This window comes from Misgurnus anguillicaudatus, chromosome 16 (assembly GCF_027580225.2).
Source record: "Misgurnus anguillicaudatus chromosome 16, ASM2758022v2, whole genome shotgun sequence".
Taxonomy (NCBI): domain Eukaryota; kingdom Metazoa; phylum Chordata; class Actinopteri; order Cypriniformes; family Cobitidae; genus Misgurnus; species Misgurnus anguillicaudatus.
Window position 1 is genome coordinate 9,651,051 of NC_073352.2, and position 23,999 is coordinate 9,675,049.

Genomic DNA, 23,999 nt, shown 5'->3' on the forward strand with positions numbered 1-23,999 from the left:
GGGCCTTTAATAGAGACATGTAAGGCATTTGCCAACCTATGCACATGTGCAGTAGGTGAATCAACCTAAAAAAAAGGTGTTTTAGCGCAATTTGAACTTAACCCTTTCGCCGCCACTCAGAGGCGTCATGTCCATTCAAACTGAGGGGGCACATGCCCCCTTGTTTTTTTTTGAGCCAAATGGATTTAGCATGCAACCTCAAAATCGAAGAAGCGTCCATTAATCGGTTATTTGTCTTTTAATCTGTTTAATATGCCAAATATTATCAATCCTGTGCTGCATCCTTGTCACTTTTCAGAGATTTTTCCGTTTTGATCGTGTTACATTACTTTATTCTGGCGGCAGGCGCTGCAGACAGTGCAATTGCAGACGTCATTAGCGTCTAAGCGCTCACGGGCTCTTTGCTGTTGCTGCTGCATTTTGCAATCTGAGGAATTAAAACGTGTAAGTAACGCTCACAACATTTCCAAACCCCATTACGGTAATGTGCAGTTAACCTCCTCTGTGTAGAAAATGGTTTAAATTGTGACCGTCTCCACGTTATATTAATAACGTAGATTTCTAGATTCATCTTGGTACAACGGCAAAGTTCACCAGAGTTCACGGGGGTTCGGAATCACACATGCTCACATATGAGGTAAAATTTGATGCAAAAATGCGTTCCCCTTATAATTTTATCTAAAAAAATTAAATCATTATTGTACATTAAAATCAATCACGTGGCAATATCTTATGTCATTTTCGTTGTTTATATACTTTATGGATTTAAAATTACATTCATTTTATAGAATAATGCAGTTGTTGTGCAAAATGCATTAATGACACAATTAAACAAGTCATTTATTAAAACTTAAATAAATAAAACATGCTGTTTCAGATGTAAATATGATACCAATATGTCATTATTCCGATTAAATAGTATTTGTTAAGAAAGATAGTCAACACGTTTATTTTGGAGGTTTTTGCATGAAAGCAGGAGTGTTCAGATTGTTAGAAATGTAAGTGCCATGGAAAAGACTGAAAACTCTATAATATTTTGTTTGATGTCTGTATGTGCACACTGTGCCCCCTTTAAAAAATTGGTGCATGACGCCCCTGCCGCCACTGATCTTGTCAATTAATAGAAAACACTTTCCTGCCAATGACGGTTTTTACGGCAATCCATGTTTCCGCTATTATCCACTAGGTGGCGATCTTACCCAACTTATAAAGCACCTGATTCATCCACTGATTCAAAATCAGTAAAAACTCTGTGTATGTTTTGACAATCACTCTGAATGTGATCTCTAACAAAAGTCCTTGACAAAAATGCAATAATTTCAGCTTTCTGCTCAAAATTTTGTATTTTAAAAGAAACCTCGAATATTTGAGAGGTGATTAAAAGGGAACAAATGAAGATAGGATGAAAAAATGTTTTTTTGTTGTTTGAAAGCAGGGGGTCTGTTCTGTCATTTGATATATTGTATGTTTATATATTTAAAATAAAAATTCTGAAATTGAAAATCTGGTGCTGGCTATAAACAAATATTTTGGTGTCAAAATTGATGGTCAGAAATATGCTTTTTGTCTGTCTTTCCCTATTTAAGTAGTCTTGCCTGACTGAAATAACATGGCTGCCTAGGGTTGGCCTTAGAGGACTGTATGTGCTATGTACATAAACATATGAAACTTATGTTACAGTATGCACGTCATGTCTCTACTTGACAGAAAACATATGAATGTTTATACAATATGTATGTAAAGGTTACTGAATTGCCTCTTTATGAAGACTGTTACAACAGAGGATTTGGGAGTACTTGGTGTGACTTATTGTTAATACATTGATTAACAAGTTAAAGCAGGTTTACTGTATATGACTGGCCTCTGTGTATTGTTGTTGCTGTATAAAATGTAAACTTTCCTTGAACATCTTGTATTTGGTTTATTGGTGATAGACACAATGTATGCCTTCTATATTATAATTAATCTATTTAATTAAAAATCTGATTTAAACTATTAAAAGAGAGAGACTGCACGCTCACTGTCCATAAGTTAACAAAGAGATCCTCCAACGGGATTAGTTCTTCATCTTTCAGCACTAATATTACAGCACGGCAGTTTCTTCAAAAGCCTCTTCAAAACTCTCAAAGGCACCATTGCACCTGAGAGACCTGAACCTGTGCGCTCACAGACTCCTCTAAATCATAAAATAGCCTATTAAACCGTCCTATTGTACTTCATTGTTCTAGTACATCACGTTCATTGTTACAACGCCGGTCATTTTTAGGCATTTATTATTGAGTTTAGAAAAGATAAGGTGAGTTTAGTGGTGTAATGGCATGATTGGCATTAAAATAAAGCCTATACGATTGAAGGCAAGACTAGGTTTATTTGGCACAAAAATAGATATCATTATAATTTACAGCAGTATTCTGAGTCATCTTCTCCGCTTTTATCTCACTGTTAGTAAAGAGCAGGTGGCAAGAGCATAAACTGCATTGTATCAGTGTGAACTATTGTTAGACACTGTGGCATCCTCTGTGTCCTCTCTGACCATTGTAAAATCCATCAGCAAAGCATCCATTCGTATAACGTACGGAAAGGCATTCTGCCCCAGAAATTTATTTCTCCTCTCCCACTGTGTTATTTCAAGGTAAGATTAATATCGGCTTCCCATCTCGTGCAATGAATTTTGAGATGGGATCCTCGGGCAAAGTATGCAAAAAGAGAAATTTGTTGTAGCCACGTACGGCACATAACACGATCACCATATGGCTCTCGCCAAATCATCATAATGTCAACAACAAACATATGTTTTTCACTAACCTCCTCTTTATTACGCCTGCCGAGCTAGTGCTTGTGTGGTGCGGCCGGGTTCCTGACAGGGTGTTCTTCATGATTCATGCATTATGTTAAAAATGAATGTATTTGCAAATCTGCTTTGCTTACAAGTATCAGAGGTGCACATGATTCCTCCTGCAAAACTAATTATTTTCTTAGAACTGCAATAATGATGATTTGTTGAAAGTTCAGCTTATTGGAAAATGTGCCATAGTATTGTGTTAAAGATTACACTGACTTGCTGATATGACTTGAACTTCTGTGAACTACTAAACTGGATACCACAGTCTTAATAATGTTCTTATGGATAATAATCATACATAATCTAAACCTGTGAATATAAAAAAACACTCCGAACTGTGAATATAATCATTTTATAATAAATAAAATACAGTTATCACTCAAGACTGAAATTTATTCGGATATCATAAAATGATTGAACACAGTGAATATTAGTCTAGCTCTTTTATTTTTACAAATGACAACAAAATATACATTTTATTTTGTACACTTCGGTATACAGTAAAACTCCAGGTGTTAACATTTATCTACTTTGTTAGTTGTCATTTCACTGATTGTAAAGAGCCCTTGAGCTTGTGGAAAGGCACTATGTTACATATTACTGCATTTGACTTGAAAAATTTATTTATTTATTTATTTACTATTTGCTATAATTATTATCATCATCATCATCATCATAATCATAATCATCATTTATTTATATCTATTTAATATTTATTATTATTATTATCGTTATCATCATCATTTATTTATGTATTTATTTATAAATGTATTTATATAAATTTACTTTTTGCTATGATTATTATTATTATTATCATCATCATAATCATTTATTTATTTATTTATATCTATTTAGTATCATCATCATCATCATCATCATCATTATTGATTTATTTATTTATTTCTATTAACTATATACTATTATTATTACCATCATCATCATCATCATCATCATCATCATCATTGATTATGTATTTATTTAAATCTATTTTCTTTTTGCTATTATTATCATTATTATCATCATCATCATCATCATCATCATTATCATCATCATCATATTTATTTATTTATACATATCTATTTACTATCATCATTATTTATTTATTTCTATTAACTATATAATTTTAATATTACCATCATCATCATCATCATCATCATTATTAATTAATTAATTAATTTATATCTATTTACTTTTTGCTATTATTATTATTATTGTTATTATTATTATTATTATTATCTTCGTCATCATCATCATCATCATTATCATCATCATCATCATCATATTTATTTATTTATACATATCTATTTACTATCATCATTATTTATTTATTTCTATTAACTATATAATTTTAATATTACCATCACCATCATCATCATCATCATCATCATCATCATCATTATTAATTAATTAATTAATTTATGTCTATTTACTTTTTGCTATTATTACTATTATTATTATTATTATTATTATTATTATTATTATTATTACCATTATCATCATCATCATCAACAACATCATCATTATTTATATCTATTTACTATTTACTATTATTATTATAATCATCATCATCATCATCATCATTATTAACTAATTAATTAATTTATATTTATTTACATTTAATAAATTTTTATTACTATTATTATTATTATTATCATCATCATCATCATCATCATCATCATCCCCATCATCATCATCATCATCATCATCATCATCTTCATCTTCATCTTCATCTTCATCTTCATCATCATCATTATATTATTATGATTATGATAATAATAATAATAATAATAATAATAATAATAATAATAATAATAATAATAATAATAATAATTATTATTATTATTATTATTATTATTATTATTATAACAAATGTTTGTCTTATAATATAACTATTGTCAGAACCTTTTTTACTTAAAATTAGCTGATTTACACCAGTGGATCCAAAACATTTAGGGGCGGTTTCCCAGATTAATTCCCAGAGCGATTAAACTAGTCCTAGACTAAAATAAATATAAGAGCTGTCCAAACTGAAGAATTTAAAACTGCACGGACATATCTTAAAATGCATCAGTGTCCTTTGTTTTGCCTCAAACTGCACACAAGTAATGTTTTTAATAAGGCATGTTTGTTAAAACTAGATATATTTCCTAATTAAACTAAGGTCTAGTCCTGGTTTAAGATAATCCCTGTCTGGGAAACCGCCCCTTAGTCATTGTTCCTGTAGCTTAGTGGTAGAGCATTGTGCTAGCATCGTAATAGGTTGTGGGTCGGATCCCAGGGAACACACATGATGGTACCTGTTAGTCACATTGGATAAAAACATCTATCAAATGCGTACATGTATATATATATACATATATGTAGTCATCATTGTACAAAATAGTATTTCCACACTCCCAATTTTTGTAATAAATTTTTTTTAGAGCTTGGCATAACTATAAATATGTATATTTGCTATAAATATAACCAACCCTAAAGAATATCATGATTTTAAGTTGGTTTAGCTCGTTTTAAAGCTTGTTTTGCCTTTGTTTATTTTAAGTAATTTAAAGTCATCTTGAGGCCATCTTGAATTTTTTTCAGGCCTCATTGGTTGGGAACCACTGCTACATTACAGTATATAATTTACCAAATGAATTACATTTTAGGATAAATTGATATAGGCTAGGAAATATTTTATTTTATATATATGTAAGCAATGTTGGAATATAGTTTTACTCATTATTATTATCATTAAAATAACAAGAAATAGTAGAACAAACACAAAGGGTCATATACAGTATATTGCATAATAATAAAATTATACAGAACGGACATCACAAACACATTGTTTAATTTATTTTGGTGCGCTTTATATAAAATGGATAGTATTGTAACAAATGAATGAGTTTCTCATGTTGTATGTTTGACACAGGTGGAGCTGCGCGGTCTCTTCAGATGAGAGTGACCGCCTCCAGCGCGCCCTGACTCCGCCTTCCGCGGGGCTGCGCGTCGCTGAGCGCAGAGAGACAGACACACACAGAGGCAGTGCGAGCTGCGCCGCGCGTCAGTGACGGACAGCACCGGCGTCTCACTGAAGCACAGCGAGCATGGACCTATTCGAGTTTGACTTCTTCAGGGACTGGGAGCTCGAGCAGCAGTGGTACGTCTCTGCGTTTATCTGATGAAATGTGTTTGTCATGCGAACCGCTGCTTTAAACGCCGATCTGACGTGCTCACATTCCGAAATACGAGTAAAACGCGTTGTGACGCATGATAGCGGCCGCGTCTCAAACCACTGACAGCGCTTCTGGACGTTGCTGTACACGCGTTCCGGACGCGCACCCGTTATGTCCAGAAATGCTGTCTTGGTAGGGAGCTCGCTGGGGTTTGGTAGTGCTGACTTCAGTGTTATCTTCACTTCTGTTGTGTTCGTGTGCTGTTGATAACTGATATTTAGTTCAAGTGTTAAATATAGAAGCAATGCATTGATGGATTATTGATATATTGAGAAACAATGAGCATGAGTTTGTCTAACTGTTTTTTTTTTGTATTTGATTATATGAGTCAAAAGTCATATATAAGTCATACTGTCAGTTTCAGTGTAATTGCATGGTAATTAATGAGTAATATACATGCAATTATGTGTTATTTTAATGTACCACCCAAATACACCATTATTTTTGCAATGCATTAAACTCAGAATGAAACAGTTACTTATTGTCCTAATAGGACATTTTAGCAAAATGCATTTATTCTGTAAATGCAAACCATCATGAAACACACATAATTTAAAACAATGGTTAAAGAGTGCTTTTGCATGATATATATATACATATTGGGTTTGCTATAAACCTGTAATGAAGGTTGATTCTTTTGTTATATTCAATAACTTCATGCAAACATACAGTATGCTGATTTTGCCTTTATTTTTAAAATAGCCACTCTGCTATAGTTTCTTCTGCTGGCCTGGTCTGTATCTTGTTTATATCTTATAAATTACTATCTTGTTTACTTTTAAGACATTATCTGTCAGTGCAATATATCTGAACACAATTGTCTGCCCAAAATCTATGCGGATCCTCTCTATACCCCCACCATGTGGCGGAGTATAGGAAGCCATGGATTGTGCATTCATACAAGGCAACATGGAAATATCTGTAAAAATAAAACCTCTTTATTTATCCATCAAGTGGCTTATACTGATTTGGCATGCAGCTTTATGATGACTTAAAATGCTTTTTTGGACGTGATGGCACATACTTGAGGTTTACCCTGACTCTTTATCAAGAGGATGATGCTTTAGTTTAAGTAGTTTTGTATTCAATATTACATTTGTACATAGTCTTTACAAATATACCACAACTGAACTGAACTAAAGGTTAAAGGTTATTTTTTATATGCTGATATTAAAACCATCCTCTTGCAGGAACAGCTACGGGCTGCTTGCTTATTGCTTCTGCAGTCGTGGCAATTTTGTCTGTTGTTGCCACATTCATAACCCTGAGCTACCCATTAAGTTTGTGAATATTTATGAGGGTATTTAAAAAGCCATTTTTGTGTGATAAGTTAGCGTAGACTCGGTTTTTAAAGGCAGCACTGCGAGATCTGTGCGCATACTCAACAATATCCAGCGATATATCAATGATTGGAAAGCATTGAAAAATAACACGCTCTTAATTTGGCATCATGATCCGAAGGCCCCGGAGCTGTTCCCCAGCACTCGTATTGATTTGGATCCGATCTCCCGTGTTTTGGTTAAACTGAAACACGAGTTGGATGTAATCAAGTCAGATTAGATGGTGCGAAATTCGGTGAGGTGCAAAATGAGCTCGGTGGAGAGCGGCACCTTATTTGCAGACAAAGGTTAACCGTGGGAGCCACTGAGGTGGTGGGTATTGAAACCTGGTTTACCGCGGTGTAATAGCCCTGACATGAATAGCTGCCACAATTATGTTGGCTCTTCACTTCACAAATTCAAATGGCTTCGGAGAGCATTTTTCGATCTTTTTATGACAGACACTTCTCATCTCTTTGCACGCGGTGTGCATTTTAACATTTAGCAAATCATTTTGTAACAAGAGAACATTAGTCAAGTATTTGTTACAGCCAATCTATGTGAATTTTAGAAGTGGAGATACGGTTAATTAGTCTTTATGTGGCTATATTTTATAGGTTTGCACCTTTAGTGCTAACTGAAGACCTTGTAATTAGGTGCAGGCATTTATTGTGACTTTCTTTTCATTTGGCGGTACTTTATGGCTGCTCGGAGAGTAATACCAAGAGGGATTATTCAATGACTCGGTTGTGGCTTGTTACTCACCCTTTCTCAGCGGGGATTTCTGTCCCACTAACTCATTTTTATATCCCAGGCAAATCCTCATAGTATCGCCGAATGAGAAGTTAACCAAATTTTCAACTCAGTGCAGTTGTTTTGAGTACAGAGAACAGCATTAAGTGTTTTGCATGGCGAATCGTATTCAGAAAACCATAAAGGCCTTTTTTTGATAAATGTTTTTACAAACAGCTCTTGCAATCCAAAGTATATTAAAGGACAGAAAACTATGTCTTCATTTAAGAAGATGAAAGATAAACTAGATTTATATTTGCTGAAGAAACTACTGTATTAAAAAAACAAACAAAAAAATGTTTAGGTTTGAGCTTGCAAATACAGTAGATGCATGGAAAATGAGATCAATTCAGTTTGCAAATATTACGATTTGAGCATTGAATGTACCAGTATGTAAATCCATGCAGATTTTGAATATACAATTTCTGTATCAAGAATTTTGTACCATTTAGATACAGATATGTACCTTTGAGGAACTAATATGCACCCTTTGGGGTGGTTTCCCAGACAGGGATTAGACTAGTCCTAGAATAAAATAAATGTAAGATAAATGTAAGAGCTGTCCAAACTGAAAACAACTTGCACTGACATATCTTAAAATACATCAGTGCCCTTTGTTTTGCCTTAAAATGCACACAAGTAATGTTTTAGTAAGGCATGTTTGTTTAAAGTAGTTATATTTCCCCATAATACTAAGGCCTAGTCCTGGTTTACGATAATCCCTGTCTGGGAACCCACCCCTTAGGTACAAATTTGTACTTTTTGAAAAGGTAAGGTCTCACCTCTTTTTTCTTTTTTTTTGAGAGTGTTCAGGTTAAAATTATTTACAAACAGTGCCATTATGTTAAATGGTTACGCCTAAAGTGATTGCAGTTTAAGGATTACTCCACTTTCATAAAAAATCCCAATAATTTACTCACCCCATGTCATCCAAGTTGATTATGGGTGATTCTCACGAAATCCAGACTTAGAAGGTGTCCAGCATCAGATTTTTTAAAAAGCCATTGAAGCCAATTTTATTTTTTGCACATATAAGATTAAGGTCTGAATTTACTTTATCCATTATTTTTAGAGAATTTACAAAAATATTTCCTATAGAATTATTTTAATTTTTTAGATTATCATTATCAAAAATTATCATTACCACAACACGATATTACATTAAATATATGCATTTACAAACTCATGTTTCGGTAATGAGAACTAAAAAAGTGGCTAGGCACTATGACAAACAAAATTTTTTAACTTTTATCTGGAGTGTCACAGTCAATTATTTCCCTTCCAACAATTTGTTTTACAAAATATTAGTTCCTTGAGCGCTTAAACAATGATTAAAAATTGTTGCGGAGGATGAGAAAATTGGTCTTGGACACATTTATATTCCTTATTATTGTCTCTATATTTACCAGTGATCATCAAATACCACATGTTTCTTTACTGTAAATGTTTATAGTATAACATGCACTGAAGCTTTTTATTTTTTAGATTTTTTAATTATAAATATTTCCATGTCAAAGAACCCAAATCCAGTCATGGACACGTTGTGGTAATAAAAATATACCCTTTTAAATGTGGAAAAAAAATTGGTTTGTATGATGTCATTTGAACACTGTAAAAAAATCTTTAGAAATTACAATGTTATTGCAGCTGGGTTGCCGGTAACTTGCCGTAGATTTAAATTTATGTTACTTACTGGCAAGAGTTTGTTCAAAGTCAAATAAATTCCAAACATGAACAAGTCTTTATCTTTACAGAATAAAACTATACAATAACAGCCTCATGCAAAGCATTCTGGGAACCAGAAATCATCATCAACCTTTTTTAGTTTTTTGCTTCAGATTTTGTTTCCCAGAATGTTTTGCTTGATGTTGTTTTTTAGTTTTACTCTGTAAAAGACAAATGTTCATTTAACTTTAAACAAAAATGTTGCCAGTAAATAACATAAATTTAAATCTACGGTAAGTTACCGGCAACCCAGCTGCAATAACACTGTAATTTCTACGGAATTTTTTTACAGTGAAATCATGTGCAAAATAGTACGTGAAGAGATGTTTGTATATGCTTCTTATTTTGATACTTTTACTTTGCATTTACTTTTTTTATCAAAACGTTTCATGACACCTCATAAGTCTACTTTTGCGAGAATCACATCTTTCTTTGTCAAAAAGATATGACGTTTTTTAAGGAAAAAATTCCAGGATTTTTCTCCATATAGTGGACTTGTAAGTAGATTCACTACTGAGAAATATTACCTGCAAGATAGTGTAAAACTGTGTATTTCTTGTCAATGATCACAGTTATGATAGCAAAATATGTGGGAGAGCATTGCTAAAATATATAAATATATTGTATTGCAATATGTAGCATTTAAGTATTAACATTAAATCAAAACTAAACAACATATTGGTAATAGTTAGAAATAGTTACACTATAAATCCATGAAATGGTAAATAATACATTTAAATTAACTGTTTCCAATGTATGTGAGATATTACCTGATAGTATAAAGAACAGAGAAAGAAAGAAAGTTTAGAAGAAAGAGAGGAATCAATGAAAACTGAACACCAAAGCTCAGGTAAAGAAGAAAAGCATAGAGAATCCAAGAGGAGACCCATGGAGACCAGCCCATACGAGGATGAGCGCAAGAAAAGACCCCCAAACATAGACTTTTGTCCCTTTACTTGACTATTTGACTAAACCCAACATGATACATTCAAACTGACCAATCAGACGAACACCTTTAACCACACTGTACTGGATAAACAGCTCTGCCAACAGTCTTTGATCATTATCAGTAAACACAAGAATGCACATGGTACAGGACAGAAATAGGGGTTGTGACAAGTTGTGACAGAGTAACAAATTCCTACAATTTCAATCCTTCATACTTTTAAACCATAATTTCTCGTCTTGACACACGAGCACGACCTTACGTATTACGTCCTCACGTCTAAAGGTCACACCACTTTACATATGTGAAACGCAAACTTGCAGACCATTTTAAACAATAAACTGACACAAAGACATTATTTAGTATCATTTCACATACAGCAATGTCGGAGGGCTCCTCTTTCTCCACACTTGTAAACACTGGAGCGTTAGTTTTGCATACGTCACGCATGACCTTTCTAATAATACGTAAGGTCACACTGGCGCGTCACATGGCTAGTGCAAGACAAAAAGTTGTGATTTAAAAGTACATCCTTTAATTTTAAGACCCTCGGTTGGGATCATTTAGAGGCCTTTGAAGCTGCATTGAAACTGTAAACTGTTGAGGTTCAGTAAAGTCCATTATATGGAGAAAAATCCTGGAATGTTTTTCTAAAAAAAAACTTGAATTCTTCTCGACTGAACAAAAAAAAGACATAAACATCTTGAATGACGGGGGGTGAGTAAATGATCAGATTTAATTTTTCATGAAAGCGGAGTAATCCTTTAAGACTACATAGCAAACTGTAACCAGAATGTACTGTATAAGCAGTAATGTTTTCTTAACTGAGTAAAAACAACTTCTAAATGTTGGCTAAATACTCAAATAAGTGCAATCCAAAGCAGGCAATAAAAAATAACACATGGCAACAAACAAATGGCATTCACATTGCCAAACCAACTTCTCCTCTTCTCCCTAATGAAGCATTTATTTTGTTAAATTCAGACAGTTTTTCTGAAACTAGGGCACTCGTAGTGTGACAGACAGAATGTTCTTTTATGCTGTGAAATGCACTTTCTTTCGGTTTATTGTGGTGTGTATGTGTCGTGTCCACTCTGTGGCACATTGTGCTGTTTCTCTGTACTCGCGCCCATGCTGTTTAGTCACAGGGATCGAGCATCCTCCACGGTCGTGGCACACATCTACCGCATTTCCCGGCTCCCCCTGCCTTCCTGCTTCCACCTTGACCACAGCTGGGGACTATATATCACAGGGCTCGCTCGAGGAGACGCGCTCGCTGCCAATCTCATTTGTGCCCGGCTTGAAAAGGCAGCCAAGCTAGGCTGTGCCCGGTTGGCATGCTGTTTCAGGGAGCAGGCTGCCAAGCACTGTGCCCGCGGTCTCATTTTGCCACCTGCAAAAAGAAAGCCAAATGCTGTGGCATGATAAAGCAGCAAGGTTGGCACAGCGTTCAGGTTATGTGGGAGACAAAAGGTGATGGCTTGCAACCTGCTGGCCTCGAGTTCGGCGCGTAATTAACAAGTTCCTCTGGAGGGGAGGCAGGACTGTGCATTCGTGTACTGTAGCTCCACAACTAAAACCTGTGGAAACAAATATGACATTAAAGGTGCCATGGCACAATACTTATTTAAGATGTCAAATAAATCTTTGGTGTCCCCAGAGCACATATGTGAAGTTTTAGCTCAAAATATCATATCAATAATTTCTTATAGCATGTTAAAATTGCCACTTTGTAGGTGTGTGCAAAAATGTGCCGTTTTGGGTGTGTCCTTTAAAATGCAAATGAGCTGATGAAATTCAAACACTGATCACAATGATGGTGGTTTGTTGCAATTAAAACTCAATGGTGCTTTTCTCTGCACTAAATGGCAGTGCTGTGGTTGGATAGTGCAGATTAAGGGGCGACATTATTATAATAAGAGCTGCTTATGACATCATAAGGAGGGCCAAATTTCAACTACCTATTTTTTCATGTGCTTGCAGAGAATGGTTTACCAAAACTAAGTTACTGGGTTGATCTTTTTCATATTTTCTAGGTTGACAGAAGCACTGGGGACCCAATTATAGCACTTAAACAAGTCAGATTTTCATGCCATGGCCACTTTAAATTGTTTGCTGCTTAAAGAGATCATGAAACCAAAATTGACCCTGTTGCGTTACTTAATGTGTTTCGCTGGTTTTATATTGCGCATTGTTGTAAGATAGTCTCTTTAAATTTTAAAACTCTTTTTTATATACATACTATAAACTTTTTATGTTTCTTAAATAGTATTTTTATTCACCTAACCGATGACACACAGATCGGTCACAATAATATTGATCAGATAATTGTGATTATCACATTAACCATAATTATAATATTAACCAATCGTATAAACTGTATTTTTATATTTAATAATATAATGGTGCCAGGATAAACTTCAATGCTCGGGTGTTGTGGGTGGTTGCTATGGTGTTGTCCAAATATTCATCCCTATATCTCAGTATGATATTCTGTTCCCTATGCTGTCCAAAGAAAATGTTTAAAAATGGTCCCTAGCTGTCCCTGGGGGGGATACCTTTTAAAAAGTACACCTTTGTACTAAAGAGTTTATATTAGTACCTTAAATTGGTACCAAATGTATACACATCAGTACTTAATGGTAAATATGTTTTCCTCATTACCCAGACAGCAGACAATTTCAGGCCGGATCTGCACCGGATCCAGCCCAGAGGCAGGGGTACTGACCTAAAGATAGCTTGGGACCATTTTTTACAATTTTTTTCTTTGACAGTCTAGATTTGGATCAGGTACCTTTTTAGCATTGAATTTTCATTTATTCATTCTATTTTTACGTGTTTTTTTTTGTTTACAAAGTGTGAGCTATAAATCCAGACAATTGGAAAACTATAAGCACATCTCTGCTTAACAATTTGCACGATTTGAGGTATCGTTATGCCCATACTGTGCCACAAACAGTGCCAAAAAAACGATACAATACAAATTTACTTAAAGCCTATACTTAATAGAGGTTCTGCACCATGGGTCATTCAGTGGCAGTTTTCCCAGAATAGTTCAGGTTACATATGGGAGGACCCGCGTTCGAAAGGCCGTCCGGGGAGAAGTCCTCCACCACCGGCTTTGTTAGGGTCTCTCAGCCGAGTCTCTGGATGGCTGTCCAGTTCTAAAGAAGTTATTAACTGAGCCCTAATTACAATAGACCCAATAAGGGTTGCGGTAATGACCCTGTGAATTTAAATGCGTTAAATATCTGCCTCAATTAGGCTTGACCATTTCGCTTAGACACAAGCAATGTGGAATGCTGGGATTGTTTTTACTGAAACATCAATGTTGCGATGAAAGGTTAGTTAAATAATAGCATATAGGAAATTATTGATAATATTATATCATATTAATAATATAGTAGGTCATTTAAAGAGAAGATATTGCCTGTTCGATTTGTGATAAATAGAGTTTTATGATGATGTGATTGACATTTTTCACCCTATATAGCCAACAGGCTTACATTCATTGCTACTATAATACTATGTAGATATTTAGTTGAGATTTTTTCTGTATAATAATATAAAAGGCATTGCTTCCATTGTTTAAAAAGACACTTAAAGGCGCTCTATGCATTTTCGGCATTTTTGTCAAACAGCGACCCCTAGAGTCCCTGGGAATACTTGCAACTATCGTAATTTCCCACCCCCACTCTAGTACACCTCCGAAGATAATGACTAGGTAATGTTTAACAATTTCATAAAAATATTAGGCTACTGCATAGTCTACTAAACTACTGATGATGGTAATAAGATAATAAGAAGTTTATTTAAAATGTAGAGTAGGCTTATCATAATAATAAAGTAGCCTACTGCGTTTGCTGGCTTATAACGTTTTTACATGATTGCAGCTAAATCACAAGTAAACAGTCTATAGTCTATGTCTACTGTATCATTTCATTTGTGTTCTTTTATTGTAATGTAAACATTACAAAACGCCATGACAAAGTTAATTCGGTATGTTGCATTATTTCATAACGTTGTTCGTTATAATGTCACTATACATGATTATTGCTATTTATCATAATAGTTTGCAAATTGTGCATGTTTACACTATTTACAACCTCTAGGCTTATTTATGTCCTGATAATTATGTGAGATATTGACAACTGTTGTCATGATAATCGCATGACATACTACAAGCAAGCGCAACAACATACAACATAGACCGCAAACAAGTTTACAAATAAGAGATTTACTTACTAGTCCATCAACAAGATCGCCAGATCAGCATCCCTGTTGCATCCAGTGCTGTCTTTAAGCTCACGTCAACGAGTAAAATCTGGTCAATACAATACAATCTGGTTTGACGTCATCTGGTGGTCGGTTCTTGCAGCGCCGCAAGGTCGAACAAGCCTAACGTGTGTGACGTCGTTGCGGTAAAGCAAGTCGTGATTCTCGCAAGATTTGTCAGGGGCGCTTTTCTCAAGCTTGCATTGCTGGTTTTTCTAGCTGTGTCCTCCCCGAGCTTCAACAGGAGGATGATTCGCCCTACTATGACTTTGTTTACCGAAATAACTTTGAAGCTGTTATATTAAGGTAAAATAACTGAATAGTGTGTCTTTAAGTCATGCCAATAAGTGGCCATGTTTGCAACAGTGATTTCAGTCATGCAAGGTTTAGTCCTATCTACTTGAATAGGGGAATACCGGTATGTCTACTTTTTACGCAAAAACCAATACCTTTCTCAAGGTCGGTTCAGCTACTGAGCATGCGCAAATGTTGTCAAGCGCCTCACGTGGGTCTGTACAGAGCCTCTCCTCCAGAGAATCATAAGTCTTTACTGATTGATGATTGTTTTTTTAACTGGAAGGCAGGGAGTAGCTTTTTCCGCTATTTATACCAGTGTTATATCTGAAAAGACACATCTAAGTAGTAACCATTACATAAGTGGCAGTGGACCCATAACTAATGTCACGCTCGATTTCTATTGGTCGTCAGACTTTTGTTGGCGCCTGATTGGTTGGATTAGATCTGAAGATCTTCAGGTTAATCAAGCTTCATGCTTCAAGCTTCCAGCTTACCTTTATGCCACAAAGCAATTTACTCCACTACCTCAAAGGTCACTGCTTCCATTGAAATCACTCTATGACAAATATGATGATTCAATACAGCCGCGCAGGCATCTGTAGAGAGCTTTTTTCAATCTCATTTCTCTCCGAGAGATGAATCGGTTTGTCTTTTAGACTGACCTTTTGCTGTTGGATAGGTGTAAGCTAAAGGAAATTGCAAATTCTGTTTGGAGCTCCTTTATTAGTGGTCGTCTTTTCGTCCATTGAGCAATATTTGGGTGTTTCTTCTTCCAGAAAGCCAAGCCCATTACTCATTAGTCAAAGATATTGGAAGGTAACGAAGCTTAATGGGTGAGAATCAGCTGCCGTGGCTCACGGTACATGAGCTGGGGGTGCGGTGCGGCACGTTTCGAGTCTCCTACCGGGATACATATGTGAGGATGGTATTTTGTAGTTCGTGTATCCTGAGATTCATTGGGCATTTTTGATTAACTAGTGTCTTTCTGTCAACCTGTTCAAAATAAGCTAGTGGTGCATCAATAAATTTACTAAGCTAAATTGCAGCTTACAGTCTAAAAAAAATACTGGGTTACTTTCAACCCAGCGCTGGGTCAAAAAGGGACACACACAACCCACTGGGTTGTAATTTACCTATGCTGAGTTGTTTTAACACAAAATGCTGGGTTGTTTTAACCCATTGTTGGGAGGAATAAAACAATTCTGGGTTTTTCCATTTTTTACCCTTTTTGGGGTAACTTTAATAAATTTCTATATGGAATGGGAATAACAGGCTTTTGCATTTCAATAATACATCCTTGTGATCCAAAGGAAAATACACTCTTAAAATGCTGGGTTAACTTATGCTGAGTTATTTTAACCTTAAATGCTGGGTTGTTTTAACCCATTGTTGGGTCAAATCTAAACATTTTCTAGGTTAATTTAACACAACAGTTTGTCCCTTTTTGACCCAACGCTGTGTTAAAAATAACCCAGGCGTAACTTAAATTTCTTAATGGCATGGAAGTAAGCAGCTTTTGCATTTTGATAATACGTGATCCATTGGGTCAAATATGTTTTATTTAACCCAACAGCTGGGCTTGTCCCTTTTTGACTCAACACTGGGTTAAAAATAACTCATCATGATCTAAAACTAAACTGAACTCTCCACAAACACATTTACCTACTCTAAACAACTAACTTTGCAATTATTTAAATACTACTCAAACTTTTCAGAGTTCCCTTGGCTCATATTTTTGAGTGAAACATGTACACACATATTTCTGTATCGGTGTGTGTTTACGTCAGGGCATAAGTGTGGGTCGTTGCTGACATCCGGAAGAGTACATGTACATGCTGGACAAACAGGTTTGGCTTCAGCCTGGAAAAATGAAATCTCACCTTGTTTATAGAGAGGCGAACACAGTCATAGGGAGCCGCAGAACTGCTAAAGAGCAAACACGCCTGCCAAGATCCACAAGCACATGGAGCTCGGTCAGTCACGTCCACCTATTTTCACAGCACATGCTAATTTGTCCCATTAAACGTGGCTCATTCACATTTCGTGCGTAAAGCCAGTGAATCCGCACTAACAGTGTTATCATTCTCACTGCTCCAGTGCTCTGAAAGTTCCCTCGGCTTTTATTGTTCGATAAAGATCGGAAAGGAACACACATCTTTATCAGAGAAAGAGAGAAAAAGCAGAGATAAGAAAATGAATCCAAGCCAAAATGCTTTAAATGGAAGACTATCTCGCTGTGAGAAACTCACAGAGCTGTTAAGAGACACAAAAGGGGCACCAATGCCGTGAGACGAATGTTATCTAAAGAGCGATGCGGTTTACATTATTGTGATAGTTTGAGGTGGACATCTCGCTTCGATAAAAGTAATGGATTATTTACCTTATTATATAAGTATTATATATTTCTCATGATCCTTTGGACTTTTGATGCAAATATGGTCTATTGTAATACCCAAGGAATATTTACATTTATGTATACATCTTTTATCCAAACTAGGGTTGCAAAATTCTGGGAATATTCAAGGCTGGAAACTTTCCATGGGAAATATATGGGAATTAACTGGAATATATGGGAATAAACTGGGAATTTGAAAAAAATTGCAGAGTTGCCTATAACAGAGAACTTAAATGTAATAAAAAAAATCTTGCAGCATAATTTTGTTTAAAACAACAAGATTTAACGCAATTTCAATTGAATTTCTACCCTGCACATTCTTCATGCACACTGCTTACTGAAGGGCGAATGAGGCCACACCCCCTATGTGTACTTGCATTTGTCTAAAACATGCTAATTCAAATTGATTTCATTATTTGATAATCATAATGATTTCGGAAGGATTTTTAATCAAATAAATCCAGGGTTGATAAGTGTAAGTATCAAATTTTGTATTACCTTGCATGCATGTTTGTATGTATGTGATATAGTTAAGATAAATTTCCCTAAATTTCCAAATAATTCCCATCAATTCTAGTAAATTCCCATAAATTTCTATTAATTTTCCAATGTGGGATATTTCCAAAATTTTCCAGATTAAGTTCCCATGGAAAGTTTGAAAGAAACTTTCCGCCCATTTGCAACCCTAATCCAAACTGATGTGTGTTCACTGTAAACCTATAATTTTGGCGTTGGAAGCACCAAGCTCTACCTGTTGAGCTACAGGAACAAAAAGCTTTTTTTATTGTGACAGTAATTTTTTTTGTCTGAGACCAAACTTATGCTTTTGTACTTCATGAACTGTAGCTATTTTAGTTTGGCTATGACATTTCAAACGCGGGGGTTCAACATTAAATAAATAAATATAATAAATACTGAAGTAAAAGAAACAGATTCTTTTATTGTTATCTTTTGATTCATCATTACTTTTCATTCAGTCAAAAACAAACTAACAAACAGAAGCCTATGTGCCGTCTCCTGAGCTCTTTATAAAGTGTTTGTTGTATTTTCTTGATTGCCTCTCCGTGTCGTTCTCTTTTATAAAGTTTCTCACATCACGCTTTTTCATATCTTTATGAATAGGTGAAATAGCTCTATTACTTTAGTCATCTTAGATTAGACGGCACATCTTATACAGGAGTCATTTATAGAAAGCTCTATTATTTCATCACGAGCTTCAAACATAATGTTCCTCTGTCTGTGAGATGGCATTGAGCGGCAGGCGTTTTCATACTCGGGTAAGGGAGAGTGTCAGACGCTGCTGTAGTATCGTAATGCATATTCATGCATAAATAAACAGCAATGAATTCGTTTGACGTGCTGACACCCTCATTGTTGAGCGGAGCTGAGTTATAGTCAACTGTTGCATAATAACAACGATAATAGCAGTGTTTCTCTCACATCTCGAAACCCTTCACTGACAAGAATCATTCAGTTAAAGCTTGCGGTGGCCTTACTGCCAAAGATCAGAATTTCTCATGCTGTTTACTAACACCTGTCTAGATGCCACATACAGTTTACATTCATTTGCCTTGAATACATCACTCACATTTATCGCCAGGCTTTGTATTTCAATTGATCTGTTTTTTGTCTTGCAATAGATTGATTGTTAGTGCGTACTATATAAGTAAAATTGTAACTTAACTAGGTGCTGTTGGAGTTCAGTTATTGTTTTCAGACCTCTAAATACAGTATAGATATATAACAATTCCAAACTAGCATGGGCTTTCTTACTGTTTAATATGAAATTGTGTATTGACGTTGTAGCATTAAGAGATTGTAATGTTTGACTGGGTGGTCTTGATGGAAGTTATTCTGCACCTGACATATAGATTGAGTCTCTATGGCATCATCTCTGGCGCATCACATGGCTAGTGCAAGATGAGAAGTTGTGGTTAAAAAAAAATTGGGGGGGGGAATGACGTTTGGTTTGCTAGATAAGACACTTAGGGGGTGTGCACACCAAAACTTTTACGCCCGCGGCCACCACATGTTTTCAATTGTTTCCAATGAAAGCTCATCGTTTTTCAAACAAGCCGGATACTAGCGCTTTTCTTCCTCGCTGAAAATCGGCGCCCGGCGGTATTTCTGCACTCAGCGCTGAGTGTAGAGAGTTGAAAAATATATTTAACTTTGGGTGAAAAGCTCCGCTCGTCAATGTAAGTTCTCACACGGCTGTCCAATCACAGTGGAGGAGGGGCGGGGCATTATCACAGTAATCAACCGGCGGCTCAAAGCTAAAGTATCACAGCTACCAATTGTTTGGAATTGTTTAGAGCCCTTTAAACTGCATTGAAACTGTAAACTGTTGAGGTCCACTAAAGTCCACTATATTGAAAAAAAATCCTGGAATTTTTTAAAACCAAGTTAGACAGAAACATCTTGGATGACATGAGGGTGTTTAAATTACAGGATTTTTTTATGATTCCACTTTTTTATGAAAGTGGGGTAATCCTTTAAATGCTTTAGCAATCAACAGAGTGATGCCATAGAATAGCCATTTTTGATTCCCTAAAGACCCTTTAGTCAAAGTGTTTTAAAGGGAAACTTCACCCAAAAATAAAAATACTGTCATCATGTACTCGTCCTCATGTTGTTCTGAACCTGTATGAGTTGCTTTCATCTCTTTAACATGAAATAAGATTATTTTGGGAAATGATAGTAACCACATACTGGATGGCACCCATTAGATTTCTTAGTAGGCCAAAATTAAACATGGGAGTCAATGGGGGCCATCAACTGTGTGATTACCATCATTTATCAATTTTTTTTTATTTGTGTTGAACAGGGTAAATTTCTACAATATTCTGTAGAAACTTCTTCCACACTTGTTTATCTTTTGTACAACAGAAAGCTTCTGTTGATGTTAATGGTAACCCAACAGCCCCCCCCCCCCAAAAAAATAAACCTTTTAGGAACCTTTATTTTTAAGAGTGTAAATTTTTCTTGTTTAGATAATTCCCCCGGCTTTTCCAGGAGCTGCGTGTGCCCTGCGGCCTCTTCACGTCCTCCCCTGGAAAATCAAACCTGTTAGTTACAAAAGCACCGCAAAGACTAAGTCAAGAACCTGTAAACCAGCAGCCACAGGAAACCAGGACTTTACAAGTCAACAGAGGAATGATCTAGATGGCAGAGGAAACGGCATCAATGCGCAGCTGATGGCGATAGAGCCCGACTCTGCTGATTTATGGCCCGTTGCTGTTTTATCCAGCATGCCGCCGTGGCATTGAGTTATTACCCAGAGTGTGAGCAACATACCTGTTAGAGATCAATTCGCCACTTTCTCTGTTTGCGGCGACCCGCTCGACTTCCAGGGCGCTTGATGTTTGCGACTTTACCAGCATTGATATTTCGCTATTGATTTTTCTCTGTTCATTTCTTGCCTCCTTCAGCACCTGGACCGTTAGGCTGGTTGTGTTTAGCCAGTTTTATTGTGATGTGACAAAGATGGATGTGACATTGTCCACCGTGGGCCGCCGGATAGTGGAAGTGTTAATGAAGCCATTAGCGCGGTCTGAGGGAAAAGGGAGCGTGGTGAAATTACCATTATTCTGCCACCATTAAGTCGTAATCTGCCAGCTTCTCTCTCTCTCTGTCATTCTTTTTGGTTTTCAACCTTGTTCTCTGCTGCACTTGCTGATCCACTTTGCCTGTCCAGTAAAGCCTCATTAATTCATTTGTTATCAAAAGCAGTTAACCACAAAGAGTGCGCGGGGGAGTTGGGCTGGGGGGCGGTGAAGGGGTCGTAATAATGTATACTGTAATTACAATCCACACCGTCGCTGAAACAGCCAAGAATGGCTACACAATTCATAAATCTCATTACCTCAAAATTTCATTTTTATGAAGAGACAGAAGCTCATTTGGTCGGCACAAAAGAAAGTAGTCGTCACTTAAAACCACACGGGTAACCTTGAATTCACCGGAAGTTTTTGAACTTTCTACTGTCTGGCTTTCAAGAGAGACGTTTACAGATTAGGAACGTTCTGGAAAGCCCGCAGCACTCCGAGCTTCTTATTTCCTGATGGACTGTGACTAATTTTAAGCTTGTTTAATTAAATGCAGAATACCTCTCTCCAGTGTACATCTCAGAGTTGACAGGAAACATTTTTGTCGAGGGCAATGCGGTAGACAATGGGGATGTTAAATATTACATTTAAAATTATATCTATAATTGGCTGCACTTAGATGTGTGCATGAAAGAGGCTTTTATCCAAGTGACTTTCAGTGCTTTCAGGATACACATTTTATCAGAATGATACATGGGATGATACATTGGTGTTGCAAGCACAGTAGAGTCTTAAAGGGACACTCCACTTTTTTGAAAATATGCTCATTTTTCAGTTCCCGTAGAGTTAAACATTTGATTTTACCATTTTGGAATCCATTCAGCTGATCTCTGGGTCTGGCGCTAGCACTTTTAGCATATCTTAGCACAATCCATTGAATCTGATTAGACCATTAGCATAGGGCAAAAAACAACTAAAGAGATTTTTTCCTATTTAAAACTTTAATCTTCTGTAGTGACATTGTGTACTAAGACTGACAGAAAATTTAAAAGTTGTGATTTTCTATGCAGATATGGATAGGACTATACTATCATTCTGGCGTAATAATCAATGACTTTGCTGATGTAACATGGCTGCAGCAGGCGTAGTGATGTTACGCACTGCCCGAAAATAGACCCCTGCCATTGAAAGTAACCAAGGGGACTATTTTCGGGCAGTGCGTAATATCACTACGCCTCATGCAGCCATGTTACATCAGCAAAGTCTCTGATTATTATTACCCAGAGTATTGTTTCAGAGTATTGTTCCTAGCCATATCTGCCTAGAAAATCGCAGCTTTTAATTTTCTGTTGGTCTTAATACACGATGTAACTACAGAAGAGTCAAGTTTAAAATAGGAAAATATCCAAACTCTTTGGTTATTTTTTAGCGTGATGCTAATGGTCTAATCAGATTTAATGGATTGTGCTAAGTTATGCTAAAAGTGCTAGCGCTAGATCCGGTGATCAGCTGAATGAATTCCAAAATGGTAAGAATCAAATGTTTAACTCTAGGGGAGCTGGAAAATTAGCATATTTTCAAAAAAAGTGGAGTGTCCCTTTAAAGGTACAGTTACAGTATGGGTTCTTAGCGCTAACTGTCTGTGAGATTCCGAATTGCAACCAACCTTAATTTCGAAACGCAATGAGAAGCTACTGTAGCTGCCATGGGACAAACCAAAGACAAAGTAGTGATGTAACATACTTTATAGAGCAGTTTGTCTGTTTAGGGCTAATTTAGAGATATGATGGCGACTTCAATGTAAGGGGACCAGCGGTGTATGTAGATAAAAACTTCTCATTCTAAAGTAATAAAAACAATACAGTTCATTATGTAAGGTATTTATACACCACTGATAATATAGTTATATAGATTTTGTTGCATTTCTGTCAAGAAATCTTTCTAAAAATCCCACATTGCACCTATAAGGAAGCCCTGTATAATTACGCTGGTTTAGGTCCATGTACAAGAGTTTTAAGTGGTGTTTACATAAGTCACCCAGTCTGCAAGTAATTGTCTTGATAATTACTGTGGAAGGTGGTGAATTTGATAGCTTCTTAGTATCTTTAATGGCTTTAGGGCAGTGCTTTAAATGAATGAATTTTCAAACACAACTTTTTCTCACAGAGACACTAAAACAGAGCAAATTGTCAGCATGCTGTAACTCTGTATCTAAGAACTTGAGTCTCTAAATGTGTATCCCCCTTAAAGTAAAATAATATTGCTTTTAAGTCTAAATATAGAACCCAACATTTTCTTTTTTATAAGCTCTTAAAAATCTACTTAATCTAATTTTACTCCAGGAGGGTCTTTAAAACTGGAATTAAAACCTAAACAGACACAACGCTAAAATCAAATATGGCAGCAAAACTCCAAATCTCATTGGTTCTTGCATGTGTCATCATAAATATATAGTTGTTGGATGACTACTCAACTAGTCACCATTACTAGTTTCCAATCCAGGAATGTTGACTCCTAGTTGTTAGCATCCATCTGAACCAAACAAGGCTTAAAGTTGTTGCTAAGAATCCACAGCTACAATATTGACAGAATGTTTTAAAGTTTTTAGAGACTACTAGAGAATACTGAGTGTTTTTTCCCCT

General features: G+C 35.9%; 1 protein-coding gene across 2 annotated transcripts in view; it reads left to right on the top strand.

Moving 5' to 3' along the window:
* The first annotated feature begins 5,825 nt into the window (after window positions 1-5,825).
* aff2 (AF4/FMR2 family, member 2) overlaps window positions 5,826-23,999 on the top strand; it is a 295,072-nt gene continuing 276,898 nt past the window's right edge. For both annotated transcript variants that reach the window (XM_073854091.1, XM_055177532.2), the window contains exon 1: window positions 5,826-5,984. In XM_073854091.1, coding sequence (XP_073710192.1) covers window positions 5,932-5,984 — 53 coding nt within the window. In that variant the 5' untranslated portion in view covers window positions 5,826-5,931. The remainder of the gene's footprint in view (window positions 5,985-23,999) is intronic.